This window comes from Trachurus trachurus (assembly GCF_905171665.1).
Source record: "Trachurus trachurus genome assembly, chromosome: 10".
Classification (NCBI taxonomy): Eukaryota; Metazoa; Chordata; class Actinopteri; order Carangiformes; family Carangidae; genus Trachurus; species Trachurus trachurus.
The window spans coordinates 11,375,260-11,391,734 of record NC_139894.1 but is presented as its reverse complement, the minus strand read 5'-3'; the positions used below and the strand labels follow the sequence as shown (position 1 = coordinate 11,391,734).

General features: G+C 41.3%; 1 protein-coding gene across 1 annotated transcript; it reads right to left on the bottom strand.

Moving 5' to 3' along the window:
• Positions 1 to 8,831: 8,831 nt before the first annotated feature.
• slc26a2 (solute carrier family 26 member 2) lies at positions 8,832 to 14,774 on the bottom strand. Its single transcript, XM_083980475.1, has 5 exons — positions 14,694 to 14,774; positions 12,822 to 13,446; positions 12,408 to 12,698; positions 11,055 to 11,503; positions 8,832 to 9,808 (listed from the first exon to the last, which is right to left on the bottom strand). The coding sequence occupies exons 2-5, from the start codon at positions 13,434 to 13,436 to the stop codon at positions 8,992 to 8,994; spliced, it is 2,172 nt and encodes a 723-aa protein (XP_083836601.1). The 5' UTR covers positions 13,437 to 13,446; positions 14,694 to 14,774; the 3' UTR covers positions 8,832 to 8,991.
• Positions 14,775 to 16,475: the final 1,701 nt, after the last annotated feature.

Here is a 16,475-nt window from a genome sequence, read left to right as displayed (position 1 = left end):
GGAGTGTAAATCTGCTGCGTTCACCCAGCAAATCACGTACCAATCAACACAGGTGCCATTCCGCAGTAGATATAATTTGAGAGGCAACAAACCGTGAAAGAGACTTTAATCACCTTTAGTGTGCTCACCTCTGCAGACTGCAGAGTGCACACAGAGGACAGACAGCTACAGTTCAGAGAGGAACATAAAACCTTATTTGTTTTATCCCAAATAAAATGTTATAAATCATCTCAGAATATATTCATCTCTTTTTATTGAACTTTGATGGTAAATATGTTCATTTGCTCTGTCTGTTTACAGCATCAAACTGTTTGGACAAAGCTGAGTCCTTACACCACCTTTTACACCCTCTCTTCCTGGTAAGTCCAGTTTTATTTTTGAATTATGGCACATTTACAATGTTATTGCAAAAAGCAAAGTGCAGCAGATTTGTATTAATGCATAGTATCTATGTACAAGCTGATTCAAAAATAAAGAACAGTTTCTTGCATAAATGTTCAGTCTTTCAGAAATTGCATCAGACACTATTTTCCAAAGTGTCTCTTGTTCTTTCCCCAATTCTCCAAACTTTAATATTCCCAGTTTCTTGATCAATGCTGCCTCCTGGTGGCAAAATAGTGTCACTGCTTTGCACAGCTCAGAATAATCCAACTCCAACCAAGAGGAATGAAATCACTTGCATCATTTTATGGAATATTAAAAAAAAACAAATGTAAATATCTCTAGAATATTTGTGTTATTTGCTTATGTAACTTTATCATCGAAGAAATTCAAACCTTCCTAGATCTCACTACAGAACCAGCTCTTCATGGTGCAGTAAAATCTATTGATTATGTGGACTGTTAGACACTCGTTAACACTCTGCACACGAGATAACGAGCACTTCACTGTGTGTCTGTCATTTCTGTAAAACGTCCATGCACCCAGTAAATTCATCTCCATGCTGACACCCAGTCATGTACACCTCAGACTGAACGAGCCCTTGTGAATGTGATAAATGAGGAGATAAGAGCAGGAGATAGAGACAGAGACAGAGCCCAGAGCTTTTAATCACTAAACTCTTACCTCCTCCACAAGTTTACAAAAGGCCAGACTGGTCATTGATTAAAGCATCAGAGAACAGAGAGGACACGTAAGGATCCTCATTCAACCCCAAACGCTCATCGATAATTCTTGAATTTTCTTTTGCAAGGCGGGGACCGGGGAGCACTGTCTTCTGGGGGATGTGACAGAGACGAAGGAGAAGAATGAAGGGATAAAAATGGTCCAGAAATCATCACAGCTCTTGTGCAGAGCTAGAGAGCAGCAAAGTTGTGGCATTTGGTGGAGGCTCCTAAACAGACCGACCCAAAATAAATCAAGACCAGCTCCACAATAATCAGGTCCATATGCATCATCTTTGTCTCAATGGACAGTCAAGGCCTTAGATAATATAATGTAACTCCAGTGTCGGTAACATTCCTCCGACTGAGCAAATTATGTTGAACCAAAAGAAAAATTTATTATCTTGTTTACACAATGGAAAACACCATGGAAGCAACTGAATGCATTCAGCAACTCCTTGACTACAACTGTATCAAAGTATATGAGAACATCACAAAGCGTATAGATTTTTAAGGATTGTACCAGGGGGACTCTGTAATGTTTAGAAACATTAGGAATGAAATACTCCCACATCATTTTATGAACTTTTTCTTACAGGTTAAAGATTTAACAATGTACAGTTCACAGTTCAGAGAGTTTGGCAGAGTGCCCCTAAATGGGTTTTTTTTGCCCCTAAAATTTGAAACAGTGCAAGTGAATTTCTACTTGCACATGTGCAACCAGTAAATTTGCTGCCTTTTTTTTTCTTTCTCAATACTCAAAGAACCTGGAATCTGTCATTACACGTGTCAGGCCAAGGTGTATGAGGATCATTAATGATAAGGAAATGTAAATATTTGCACCCCTAAGATTTAAAAGGGACATATAGGCTCCCTAGGTTGAAATCCACGTGGTTTTACGAGCTGTTCCCTCAGTTGTCTTCCAGTGATGTAACTAGGTTATGTATAATACCACCCCTACCTGGGACCGGGGCAAGCAGTGGTTCATTTGCATTTTAAAGGGACAGGCACTGAAACCAGTCGTTCTGAACAGGGCTGTTTTGAGAGGATGAAAAGAGCTGTGATGTTTGATCCTTGGGGTATTTTTGACCGAAGCAAGTCAGACATGTCTTTATGACACCTGGGAACTATTTTAATTTGTGGAAAAGGGGGCAGAATATGTCTCCTTTAAGTCAGGGACCACTGTGCTCCTAGTAAAAAAGGTTATATTAGTCTGGAGCCCTGTTTGGTGATATTATATGTCAGTATTTAGACTCTACTCTGGCCCTGCTTTGTGACACAGGCGTCTCTTTCACCATGAAAAACTAAAAATACAAACTGCTCCTCCCTCTGCTCAGTGAAGTCAGTTCTTTAGTTTTGGATATTACAACTCTCAGAGCAGCTCATGTCATTAGAGTCAGGACAGACAGTTGACATTGGTGGTGTTGCTGCCCAGGAAGTCGCACCCTCAGCTATTTTATCTTGATAATGTCTCATTTGGAACTATTGACTGAATCCTCAAGGATTCCCATTCACCTTGAAACCCGCATTGACTTTTGTCTGGAATCTGTGGGTCTATTGCTCTGTGTAATTTGTCATCTGGGGAGTTTTAATGAGAAGCAGAGAGAGTGCAAGGCGCTCTGAATTAAGTCTGTAAGTTTATTATAGCTCATGTAAGGAGGTTAGTCAAGGCAGCGTGTTTCAGAGAAGACTCCCTGCTGTTGCTTTCATGGGCTCTTAACAAGATTTGTAGTTTTCCCTCTGAAGTACCAAATTTTATGTAATTCCACTCATCCTTTATCAATGAACCATATGCAAAAAAAATATATAGTCATTATACTCTGGCACATGTTGTGATATTGGTCAGGATTTCAGATTCGGTTATTCTTGCATTTCTCTTAGGCTCATGTTCTCTTGGGTTTACATAATCTGATCTATGAGCCAGTGGCGTCTGTATAACACCACAGTCTCTCTGTGACACATTTAACGAATGAAATGATTTCCCCTGCCACCGGGACATTGCCCTTGGCCGTAACGCTTTCTTGATTCATTGTTTAGTTCCAGTATTAAAGACGATGGGACATCACACCTTATGTTTTTTTTCCAGTTTTCCATGTGGCCAAGCAGAAACCAATGATGCTGAAACACGAAGAATCAGAAGCTGCAGTTCCTCTCCTGACCACTAGAGTGAGTCTCCAACAGTGAGTCAGTCTCCATAGACTTCCATGTTAACTCTTTCGCGACCATTGACGAGTAAACTCGTCACAGCCTGCCGAACGTTCACGACCATTGACTTGTTAACTCGTCAAAACCGTTTTTTTTTTTTTACAGATTATGATAATAGACACTCTCAGGTAACCTGTGTGTGAATATGGTATATGGTATTACATATGGGATATGTAAAACTGTTTTAAACTACAATCAAAGCATAATGTTTTTTATAAACTGTGTGATTTTGGTTTTGTTTGCGTAATCGGTCTCCTTGAATGCTGCTCTGGGGACAGCGTGCAGCGTGCTGTATGGCTGTCGGCTACTGTGTTGCGACTTTCTCGCTAAATCTGGCGACTTTCCAAACCCTCTTGGCGACTTTTTTTTTTGACAAAAGCGACTGGCGACAAATCTGGCGACTTTTTCCGGTGCTGTTACAAACGTTTCTGGTTTGGAGATTCGGATCACGTTATCACTGCTGTTTTCACCGTGCAGCGGAGCGGGCGCTGTGAGCCGGCCGCCCCCGCCCCGAAGCACTCAGCGCCGGCCAGTCACACAGGAGTGTCACGGAGCTGCTGCGCTGTGGCCAGAGACCCGCACCGCTGCACTCCACGCTGCCACACCCCCCAGATTTACCTACAAAAATACTTATTTAGTCGTAAAATGATTTGGGAGACATGCCACACTGCAGAGTACCGGTAAAATGAGCCGATTGCCACTTGACACGAAAGTGCATTTTTCTCTGAAACTAGAGCGGGAGCTCCGTGTTTGGAGAAACCAAGCTCTCTTCTTCTCCTTCGTACTCACGAACGAAACGGCGGAAAAACTCGCCGTTTTTTTGAGGAGCATGCTGGAAAGTCATGTCAAAGTGATGTACAGAGTTCGCTTCAACGTGAGATAAAAGGTAAACAAATAGCCAAAAACATGTGGTCCGGAGCGGATGTGCTGAGCAATTAGTGTGGTCGCGAAAGAGTTAAAATGTCAAATTTTACAGCCTGGTCCAAATCTTCTGTCTACAACTAACTTCTTCTGTCATGATGACTGTTTACATCACTCTCCTGTTCACATATTATTGAGGACTAATGCTGTGCATGATTGGGAGTGTGTCCTCGGGGGAGTGTATGCTCATCACAAGCTGGCAATTTTTCTGGTGCCGCTCACTTCACTGGTCATCAGGTAAGGATCATTGGACGGCTGAGAGCTGTTTAGTTTCATTCTTCACCTTGAAACTTGTGAAAAAGAAAAACTGAACTTAATTTAACACTTGAACTGTTTTAAATGTAAAGTGTTTGCAGGTGGAAAACTTAAAAAAAAAAAAACACAGATAAATCAATGCTTATCCAAAAAAACAGTCACAAAAGGAATTTGCAATAAAAATTCCAGTTTGTTAGACAGGAACTGAAGCACAGGTTTGGAATTCAACAGAGCATAATAACACACGTGATGAAAGGCCTCCTAAACTTGAACTGCTTCTGGGTCTATAGGTAAACAAGTCGTTTTCTCAACATTAATAAAAACCGAAACAGGATTTAGTTGCCTCAAAGAACAGCAGTGCACTGAGATAAGCAGCTGAAACACACAAAAGTAAGAACTTTAGGGGGAGTGAAGAGTTGAGGCAGTGTTTCTGTTTGCAGTGTTCAGTTTGCATAAGACTCCACCTGAGGAAAGAGACATGACACATCATGTCAAAGTGTTTTATTAATTCAAAAGCGACGGCACGAGTCACACATGAAGTAAAATACAATATTGAACTTAATATGGAACATTTTTCACTCTTCCACTTGACACTTCTTTTGTATTTTAGACTAACTGCATGATAAACCTGAGGAGTTTATACACAGTGCACTTTTACAGTGTTATTCCTAAGGCGAACCCAATTTCTTTTTAATGTGTTTTTTGTATTGAATTGTAAAAATGCTGCTTCCGATTTCTATCGGTAAAAAATATTGGAAGAGAGAAGCCGTGAAAAAAAGGCCAAGTGTGTCCCAAGGCCAAGTCTTAAAAAATACATCACAGCCAACTTCAACGTAAAAAAACAAAAAAAACAACCAGCCCTGAACCTTCATGTTTATATTAACACTTTTAAATAAAGTAAACACATTATCTTTTGTTCTTCCTGATTAGTTTGAGCAATTTAATTTAACAAAACATTTCAGGAGCCCCATCGCATCACAGTTGTCTTTTAATTCATAACAAATACAAAACAGAGTAAGATCGAAGCTGAACTAGAAGTGCATGATGCAAGTTACTGTTGAACTTGTATTGATCTAACCTGGGGACAGAGTCATTACGAGTGGACAACAGCCAAGAGGACATGGGTCAGAAATGTCCTGAAACCATTACCAGGGTTTGACATGACGTTGACTGAGAGTTTGACGACATGCACTCGGGTTCAAACAAGGGAACTGTGTAGTGAGGACGTCTCACACAACATATGCACATGTCATTATAGTGGGAGGGGCCGAGGCAGATTCCTCCAGCTCCGGTTCAGCCAGTATGCTTAGCCGGACTGTAAAAGGCGGTTATTTTGTAAGGGTGGAGCAGTATTACGGGATGGGAAAACCAAAGAATAGAAAGTCGTGCAAGTCGTCACTCAGTTCTGCTCCACACAAAAACATTCCTGTGTTCTGTAAATACACATAGCTGCATGTGTAGACCTGGCGCTTTTAGAGTAACAATGGGGCTTTGATATTCATCCCACAGAACCAAAATATACAGTAGCTGCTCAAGCATGAATACCTGGATGTAAAGAGATCCATTTACTGTTAAGGCACTTATCCACATACATAAATATAAAGGTTTTTATTAAAGGGTACAGAATAAGTGAACTTTGGAATAAATTGTACAGCCGCAGTTTCATAAACATGTATAAGAAATGATACGGAAAATAGACCTGAATTGAGATTAAACTCTTACATTCAGTTTAGCTTAAGGATAAAAAGCAGAGTAAAGCTAGTCTAACCCCAAAATTGTATGGAGGCAGTTTTTGTGCTTGTTACATTTCTGTTTTTAAAAAACAATGACAATACAAACAAGAAAAACAAAACTACTACATAAAAGGCTACAGAAGTTATAATAGTTTTTATGTCATACAATAATATAACAAGACACTACTTAAATGAAGTTATATTAAGTGCTATAGAAGTAATGTTCATAGGTAGTTTAATGCACTTTGGTTTTAGACACAAGTGAAGAAATGTAGAAAACATAGCATCAACTTCTCCAACATGCTTCATCCTCCTTTCCTTTAACTGTCTTTTATTCTGGGTTGGATTTAAACCCATTCTTCATTTAAATATGACTTTTAATCAATTTTTTTTTATTTATTTATTTTTACAAAAGGCTTCAGTGAGGGCTGTGACCTCATTGTCCTGCAGGGTTTTTTGATAAAACATGTGATCCCTAATTCTCCAGAAGGACCTGTTGTTTCAGGCTGTTGAGAACATCCTGTCGTTTCTGCTCTGTAATATTTGGGACATTGTTTAAGTCTAAGTTTACAGTCACACCTTTCGCTCTAACATACTGTCAAGAAGCCAACCCTGAGCTTTCAGAGAAATAAAAAGGACTGGACCCTTGTTTTTCTTTATCTGAACTTTAGAGGTATGCTTTGCAGATCAATGGTACAATAATCTTATAGATTAGCATTTTTGTCTTTCAAAGAAAATGTTCTTGAGGTCCAACAGGCACAACTGAAATTAAATTCGACATAAGTCCACAAAGACCGTTTGGATGTAAATCTCACATAGCATTCATCACAGAGTTTTTTCAAACTCTGTTCCCATTCACCACCCAGCTGGCAGCTGTTTACTTGGCTATAATAACTTAGGCTAAAGCTGCGTCAGTAATGTTGTCACCCACAGCAAACATGGAGCAAACATAAAGCAGCAGACAAAGTGAGACATTCAGTCCTGGCCCACAAGGTTGTTTCTGAGATAAACTCCAGGTAATACGATTGTGGATCATGAACTAATGTTACTCTCTTTGGAAAACAAAAACAAACATTTAAGTTGTCCAGTTACAACAATAACAGACGACAGACATTCATATGTGAAATGACTCGATATGAAAACATTACAACAGTAAAGGCACTGAACGGGCGTCATTAAAGGCAGTGTAAGATAAAGGCAACAAAAGGTAACAGATGTGTTTGTTTCCCACTTCTTTTAAAGATCAGTGTTAAATTATCACTTCATGGCTTTGTAAACACAACTAAGTCTTTCCCACAGAAAGAAAAAAAACAAAAAAAATCCCTTGATTGTTTCCGCTGAGAGAAAACTGCATTATGGGTACATTCACAGTGAGCTACAGTCTGGCTATTTTCGATTTTTCTATTCTATTTTTTCCCCATCTGTGATTTTTGCCATAGAAAGACTGTATATATTTATTTTTAACAGAAAAACATTGTCAATTTAAACCTTTAAATTGACTAATAACTCCCAACCCACCACACAATATACATGATATCATATTAGCCCACAGGATTCCACACATTATAATCTTACAGGATTAAAATGTGTGGAATTACATTGAATTTTAGTGAACAATGATCCTGGCTATTTTCAGCCATTACACATGTGACAAATTTCCAGAAACATAAATGGTGGAAGTCAGCATTTTCTGTTTCAGGTCCCTGTACCAAATTGGGTTTAGATATGACACTAAATAACTGTGTGTGATGTGTTGTGTTGTCAGATGACTGTGCAAAGAGGAAATGATTGTGAAGTTCAGATGGAGCCAAAGAGAAGTTCCAGTTTTTAATATACTGTGTACTTTAGCTCCATATTATTAAAGGGTAATTTCCGTTTTTTACAATCTGGACCTTGTTTCTAGCATAAAATCCGATCATTTACTCACCCAGATAACTTTGGTGTCATTACAAGTCGTTCCGACGAAATTAGCTCCAGCCGAGAGCCACGTATATCCATATAATGCAAGTCTATAGGGCACCGGAATGCAGCCTCTAAATAACATATTATCGGCCGCGAAACTCGTTCATTTCACCAATATTTTGTTATGATACGCTAGTGCTATTCCCCTCTGAGTCCGGGGTTAGCCGTTATCAACATCCGGGGTCTGTAGGTTGACATCATCCAGGTCAGAGGTTAGTAGATCTGACCTGGATGATGTCATCTCCAGCCGCTGCCCGACTAATTCTGACAATGATCATTCCGCTTCGGCATTCAGGTCCATTTTTAGCGCAACTAGCCGGCTTTAGTAAGTCCAGTAGCAACTTTCAGGTAAACAAGCCGTACGGCACTCAGAGATGACGTCATCCAGGTCAGAGGTTAGTAGTACATAGGTCAACCTACAGACCCCGGATGTTGATAACAGCTAACCCCGGACTCAGAGGGGAATAGCACTAGCGTGTCATAACAAAATATTGGTGAAATGAACGAGTTTCGCGGCAGATAATGTGTTACTTAGAAGCTGCATTCCGTAGACTTGCATTATATAGATATACGCGGCTCTCGGCTGGATCTAATTTCATCGGATCAACTCGTAATGACACTTAAGTTATCTGGCTGAGTAAATGATCGTATTTTATGCTAGAAAAAAGGTCCAGATTGTAAAAAACAGAAATTTCCCTTTAACTGCTGCTCCCACTGTAGCATCATAAAGGCACATAGACGGTAAGTGACTTGGATTATGTGAGATGTACACTGTATACATGTAAACATAGATATTTGGACAGATTATCTCCTTAGCATTTGGTGTCACAGTCTCCGTTGGGTGTGGAGCGGCGTTGGACGTAGTGGACGGCATCTTCGATGGTGTAGAACACAACGTTGTTCTCCGCTCCATCACCTCCTTTGGTATCGGGGTAGTACTCCCCTCGTTCCAGAGTGTCCAGTACTGAGGTATTACACTGGGCCAGGACAACCTTGACCCCAAATTCTCCGTAATCTTTGCGGACTTCCTTCAGAGCGTTCACTCCAGCAGTATCTAGAAACAAGATGGCGCTGCAGTCTATCACTATGCTGTGTAAGCTACGGGCCTGGGGCTTCTCATCAAGCATCAAGGTCACAGTCGCTGTAGCTTCCTCCTTCTCTGACTTCATATTTGGATCTCCTGCAACCTCCTCCTGCTGTTTTCTCATCTTCTTCTCGAACTTCAAGCGCCGTGTCTTCTCCCTCACAGGGTCGAGCCCCACTCGCTTGTAGAGAGACTTTTTGAACAAGCTCTGGTTGGCGTAGTAGATGGGAGCCTCGTATCTGAAAACAGCCACTCCTGGTTGCGTCTGAAGGCCGCGGTAAGACGACAGGTCCTCGTAACGTTCTCTGGTGGAAGCCCGGCCCAGCTCCAGGACTTGAACCTGCTGGGTTCGGCCCAGGACGCAGAAGGCCGACACCAAAACCCCAACGAGGAGACCCAGCTCCGTGTTGACCAGCGACGAGGTCAGCATGGTGACCAGCCAAATGGAGGCGTCGACGCGGTTGGCACGCCACATGCGGGGGATGTCGGTGAACTTTCGCAGAGCCCCACGGAGGTTGACCACGATGATGACAGCCAGCACACACCTGGGCAGACAAAAAAAAAGGGCAAAGGTTAAGAGATGTGTTCAAGGAATACAGCAACCAATCACAACTCTGAAGAATGGACGTTGTTTTAGGGCATTTTGAAGAGTGAAACCTCGATCTTTTACAATTCAGGTTTTTGATAAACACTTTCGATATGATCAGTGGAGCTGTGAGCGCGTCTGCAACTATCTTTTACTTTAGAAGCAAATCTTCTTAAAAAAAAAACAAAAAAAAAAAACTAATCATGACCCTGAGTCACAATCATCAGCCAGTGATCAATTCTCACATCTCTCAGTTATCTTTCTTGTTAGCAATTAACTCCCTTGTTTTATTAATTCCTATCTCTGCTCCTCATTATCCAACAAGCAAGTCTTGTGATATTAGAATGGACTGAAATGTTGTTGCCCAAATACATTTGAGCGAGCGCAGCCTCTGCAGAGTCAGCACCAACCCTGAACTACAACCACAGGTTATCAGTATTTGTACAAGTTAACCTTTGACAAAAAGAAAGATAGACGCCACAAGCAAATGTTTAAGTGCTCTTATGAACCAGAACAAACTGGAACAGTGGAACGACAGAAACACATTTTATGCCTAAAGCAGGTTTTACTCCAAATAAGATTCAATTTCTTGCAATTTTAAAGATTTTTTAAGCTCCTTTTATCACCAAATACATTTTTAGCCAAAAGAATATGTGTTCACGTCATTTTCACATATACATGACATATATTTCACATATATTCATAGAAATATATAGTATATGTATTTTTGTAAAACTGTGTTAACATGGACACAGACATTAATGTTGGCTCTGGGCCGAACTGAATAGGTCTCGGTTACATGTGGCTGGTGATGTATGCTCTGTAATGATGATTCTCCTCAAGATGATGTGTCTGACTGTTCAAGAGTGAAATTGCTGGGGTGAGTTAAGCAGCCATGACGGCTCTGACAGGCTTTTGGAGAAGGAGGTGCTATTTTTAGGAAACAGTTACAGCTCACGGCTCTAAGACATTCAGAGTTTCCTTTTTCTTCAGACAAGACTATTAAATTTACAACTGTAGCAACAACAAGTGCAAATGTCAGTGATGTAAAAAAGAAAAAAAATTGTGTGATAAGGATGAGCAGGATGTCATTCAAGCAGAGTTAATTAGTAAAATGTCTACTCCTACTTAGGAGATTCATTTGCAAGTGGAATAATTGAGGAGGACCCTTAAATCGACAACTAATTAAGAGTTTGTATGCTCACTTCTGAAGGGAGTAGAAGAGCGGCGCGATGACGAGAAGCACCAGCAGCAGGACCAGAGCGCTGACCAGCCCCGACACTTGAGTCTGACAACCGGTGGACTCCTTGACGAGGGTCTTGGTCAGAGCGGCGCTGGTGGTGAAGCAGCGGAAAAACGAGGGCAGGATGTTGCAGAAGCCGATGGCGTACATCTCCTGGTTGGCGTCCACCGTGTAGCCGTGCTTCTTGGCGAACATTTCCGACAGCGAGACGGTGATGGCGAACCCCACGATGGCGATGGAGAAGGCGTCGACGGCCACGTTGGGAATCAGAGACCAGAGGGGCAGCTGCGGCGGGAGGAAGCCTGTGGGGATGTCGCCGGCCACATCAGACCCGTACTCTGTGGTGAAGTGGCCGAAGTGAGAGGCCACCGTCGCAATGATCACCACAAAGAGCTCAAAGGGGATTGGGGCCTGGGTAAGAAAGAGAAAAATGGCAAACAAGACTAAGAAGCTGTGTTTCATCACAGGTAGATAGGAGTAGGCAAGGCAAGGTCATTTTGATTTTCAAACAGTTTGTCTCAAAGGGCTTTACACAGCATCATGACAACATGCAAACCTCAGGGTGAGCAACAGTAGCAACAGAGTAGTAATTCTCATAGTACAGGGCAGAAATTGAGTGTTAATCCGAGGTCATTAAAGATGGAGTTTGGCCTAAGGGTGCCATTACATCAACATCAATCAAAATGGTTTTCCCCATATGTTGACAGATTAAGGACATCTGTTTGTGGTCTGCCCCTAAGCCCAGCTACACTTTGACCTACAACCACTGGCATACTAACATTTCTGTCACTATCAAAGTGGAGCTGGGCCAGAACAAGTCAACTAGTGATTTGAAATATCCTAAAGTGTCTTGAGATAATGTATACTGTACCATGATTTCGTACAAAACAAATATCTTTTTTTTTTAAGTATTTTTGGGGCTTTTTTGCCTTTACTTGATAGCACATAGTGAGATAGACAGGAAAGGGGGAGGCAGAGAGAGGGGGAATGACATGCAGGAAAGGTCTGCCCGACGCGTGATTCAAACCGGGGACGCCTGCGTTGAGGACTGTAGCCTCTACATGGGGCGGCCGCTGATGATATCTTGAATTGAAAGTGTTGTAAAGGTGAGTAACCATGTAATTGAGCCATCTGACATTACCATCTTATTGTATTACAGTGGTCAGACAGTATACATCCTGTGTTGTAATGCAATAGGTTTCTGACTTTGCAATTGGTTCATTGTAGTTTTTCGACCAAAAAAAAGTCATGTATACCAGATCTAGATGATTATAACTGTTCTATCAAAATGAACTAATCTGCAGTTAATCTTTACCGGTAGTTTGGCTTTAAAGCGATCATTCAGCTCCTTTGTTGGTATCAGTACCAGCAAACACACCACACTGGTCACCAGGTCACAAATGTTGGTGTTCCCCAGGTTGGTGAAGAGGCTGTACCAGGTCTGGAAGAGGGTGAACCAGCCCTGAGGCCGGGGGATCTTCAGACCCAGAAGGTACTTGAACTGGGAGGTGAGGATGGTCAGGGAGGCTCCTGTAGCGAAGCCACTGAGGAGGGAGTCGGAGAGGTAGACGGAGACGAAGCCAACCTGGAAAATGCCCATGAGCACCTGAGAGAACAGGATAAACAGGATTAAAATAGGCACCTGAAGAACTACAGAAGCATTTACTGACATTAGCATGTGATCATTTCTCTCTGTCTAGTCCATGAGATCCTGCCCCTGCTTACTCACCTGGTAAACCCCAGCAGTAAAGGTAACCGTGGCTCCCACTGTGATCGCATAGCAGCTTCTGTCGCAGGCCACCCCGACGCTGCCATTCCCCTGGGCAGCCAGCAGGACGGCGCTGGCGTTACCGCCGCCGGTGATGCTGCTCTCTGTGAGGTAACCTGCCAACGCCAACTCCCTGTCCACAACCTGCCCCACCAGTAAACACAGCACCCCAAAGATCCCCACCGAGATGTGTCTAGAGGTGCCCAAGAGGGCGTAGATGATGGAGGAGAAGAAAGAAGTATAGAGACCATATATAGGGTCCTGACTGGCCAATAAGGAGTAAGCTATGGACTGGGGGACCAATAGGATTCCAACAATCAGTCCTGACATGCAGTCGCCCAAAATCCAGTCCCTGAGCTTGTAGCGTGGCAGCCATTGCACAATGGGGAAGAAGCCCAGTACTTTGGATTTGGCTTTCTCTGGTGTACATGAGCAGTGTTTCTTCAGTCGGCGTATCGCGGCCGTTCGACAGCTCTTCTCCTCCTCTTTCTGCACTCTCTCCAGAATGAGCGGCTGCTGTTGGTCGCTCTCCACGCCATCCTCTGCTGCTGCACAGCAGTCATCGCCATGAGTCATGATCGAGCACCTGATGTGGATTTTTTTTTAAAAAGAAAGAAAGATGTTCAGTTTCAGTTTACTCAGGTGTGTAACCAACATTATCTCCGACCACAACAGATTTGAACCTTATCAGTAGAAAAATGCCTCCCCTCGCTTTAGCAGTGACCACATAACACTTTAGAAGCAGGGTGGAGTGGAGGTGGAGGGCGAGGGGTGAACTGCTATCAAATGTCGGGTCAGTTCCTGTGGGCCTGGCTGCATATTTCTGACAATTTGCTGAGGCAGAGACATATTTCTTCTGCTTCGTGTTACACCACAATACAGATACAGACACTTCCCCCTTGTTCACACACAGTTCGTCTTACACCGTCAGTGAAAACATAAGCCCGTACTAGAACCTACCACACTGTGGTGTGTGTACATTACTCCCCCTGTACAGCTTTGATCAGTTAAGTCATTATGTAACAGGCTTGAGCTACTTAGTGAAGGGACCTTTACTGATACTGATTTTATTATAGCCTTATTTAGTTCCCATTCATTATGGTATTTCTGTTGTTTTGCATTTAATTATTTTAACAAGTCGAACATCTGCTGAAGTGTAGGTTAAAGTTTGGCATATGTTTAAACAGACTTGGGGAAACTGGAGGCTCATTTGGTTTCATAACATAAAAACTTTGAAACAAAACTTAAACCTTCAAACCCAAGTGAGATCAGACTGGACTTATTTTTCTGTGTAAAATCTCCTATTAACTGTAGGCGTTCAAGAGCTATGACTCTACATCACCATATCACCATGATACTCTTGTAAAGGTATGCACGGTACTTGAAGCTTTGTCACCATTATAACGTTAACAGCCACACAATAACATCAACCTGGTGTAGTTTCCCAAGAGGAGGGATGTGTAGTGGCGTTAATGGGATTAATGCACACGTCCCCGGGCTATTTAAATGCTGCCAGTCAATACTGGGAAGCAGAGCAGCGTCACTTTATGAGCTGAGGTGCGATATAAATAAAACCCCAGCGACAGTAAATGCCCATATTTACAACAGCTGACATTAATGAACTTAATGTGCCCAGTTTAATGAGCCGAGTCGGGCCTGGAGCTGCCACCGCTGCGGCAGCGCAGATATGAATGAGTACCATTGTAAACAAAGTTGTCAACGTGGACACACCGGTTTTAAACTTTTTAGCAAAACTGAAACAACACAACGTGACAGTTTGTTACTGCTCCGACAGAGACAACATGTCGTACTGAATGTGTAAAACATACTGACCTGAGCTCGAGCCAGCCGCTTTTACCAAGTTAATGTGAAGCTGTGTTCATAGTTCCGACTTTCATTCCGCCTCAAATTCATTTTACACTAGTTGGCAGCGCCGTGCGTGATGACGTTTTATGGAGCGCGTGGTGAACGTCACATGACCCGCGGAGTCAAAGATAGTGTGTGACTTAAGAGGAGTCACTTTGGAGGTAAAAAGACACCTCGCCCAATAATAATGAGATAGTAATACTGACGTGACATGTTCTTTATGTGAACTGCATTCTGAAACCGTCTCTTATTCGTTTTGGTCTTGTGAATTTACACATTAACTTTGGAAAGATATGAACTCCTTTATACTTTTTATTTGTGATCAAAATTTTATTTTTAGGAAAAAATATAAACTTACAAAAAGAGAAGAAGAAGAAAATACGAATACTATATATGCACATACTACAAAAATACAGCTCTGGAGGATACATACATACATACATACATACATACATACATACATACATACATACACATACATACATACATACATAAAGAGTTTCTTTGCTGCTGTAAGACCAGCTATAACTATGCTTGTTTTTTGTTGAATGTCAAACGAAGGCCTAGTCTTGATAAAATCATTCAAAATGAGTGCAGCAAGCAAGTTAGAAAGGTTAAAGGCAACCACCTTCCAAAATCTGGCTACTGCGGCACACTCTCAGAACATATGGATATAACTGCCAATCACTTTTAAAGAGCAAAAAGTACATAAATGATCGCTAATTACCTTAGCTTACCTTAGCTTACCTTAGCTTCACTCCTCTATACTTAACTTTGTCTTCTTTGACTTCATTCTTTACTTCAGAAATGTTATATTTGGCTGTTATGATCACAGAAATAAAGACAATAATGCATTTTCCCAATGAAGTGACTAATATGTCTATTTGAAATGTATACATTTTGTAAGTTATGTTTATTGTATTTTTTGTAGCTGTTGCATTATTGACAACTAATAGGGATCGAATAATGTCCTCCAGCTATATGATTGGATACTTCTCTTTAAATAAGTTAATGTGTCATGCTGATGTTGGTTATGAGATACACAAAAGTAGTGAGTGCTCTCTTAGCTGTACTTCTCTCTGAACACACCCTTAATTGTCACTCAGCACACGTAAAACCATCTGCATAGTTGTGAAAAAGTTTATTTTGTTATACAGTATGACTCTGTTATTACATTTTTGTCTCATATTTCTCAGAAAGGGTGTGCAGGTGACTGATAGGAGGTTCATCACCAGAGAGAGGAGGGAAACGAAACATTATGAGCTCTGGGAAACACAGTAAGTAAGTGTAATAGTATGTTTGTACAATGACATAACCACCAATATTGAATCACACTATATATAAAACATACACCTCAGGGGGCATCAGAAAGGGAGGTGAGTCTACACTCACAGTTTTGCTGATGTCCTATATGATCATAGCTGAATAATGAATACGTTTTAATGACAACACTAAGTTAAGTATGTATTGCAAATATTTTATAGAAAGAAAGAACAGAAAAGGTAAAAAGTTATTGAGGAAAATGGACAAATGATTATTTTTACATTTTCAAACCTTATTTCAACGTGTGTACAAGTAAAATAATGGTATCAATTTAAAAGATATAAATAAAATGGGACCACTCAGTCTTAATTAACAACAAAGCTTGAAAAGTATTTAAATGTTGTCCAAACATTTATGCATGGAATATAATCATGTTGCAATTTAATGTTTGCATAAGGCTGGAGATCAGAAGACCTTTATTCTGAA

Coding starts and splice junctions, on each gene's coding strand:
- slc26a2 (XM_083980475.1), bottom strand. CDS start 13,436: ATGACTCATGGCGATGACTGCTGTGCAGCAGCAGAGGATGGCGTGGAG. Junction 11,504..12,407: donor GCTTTAAAGCCAAACTACCG/GTAAAGATTAAC, acceptor TTTCTTACCCAG/GCCCCAATCCCCTTTGAGCT. Junction 9,809..11,054: donor CTCTTCTACTCCCTTCAGAA/GTGAGCATACAA, acceptor TTGTCTGCCCAG/GTGTGTGCTGGCTGTCATCA.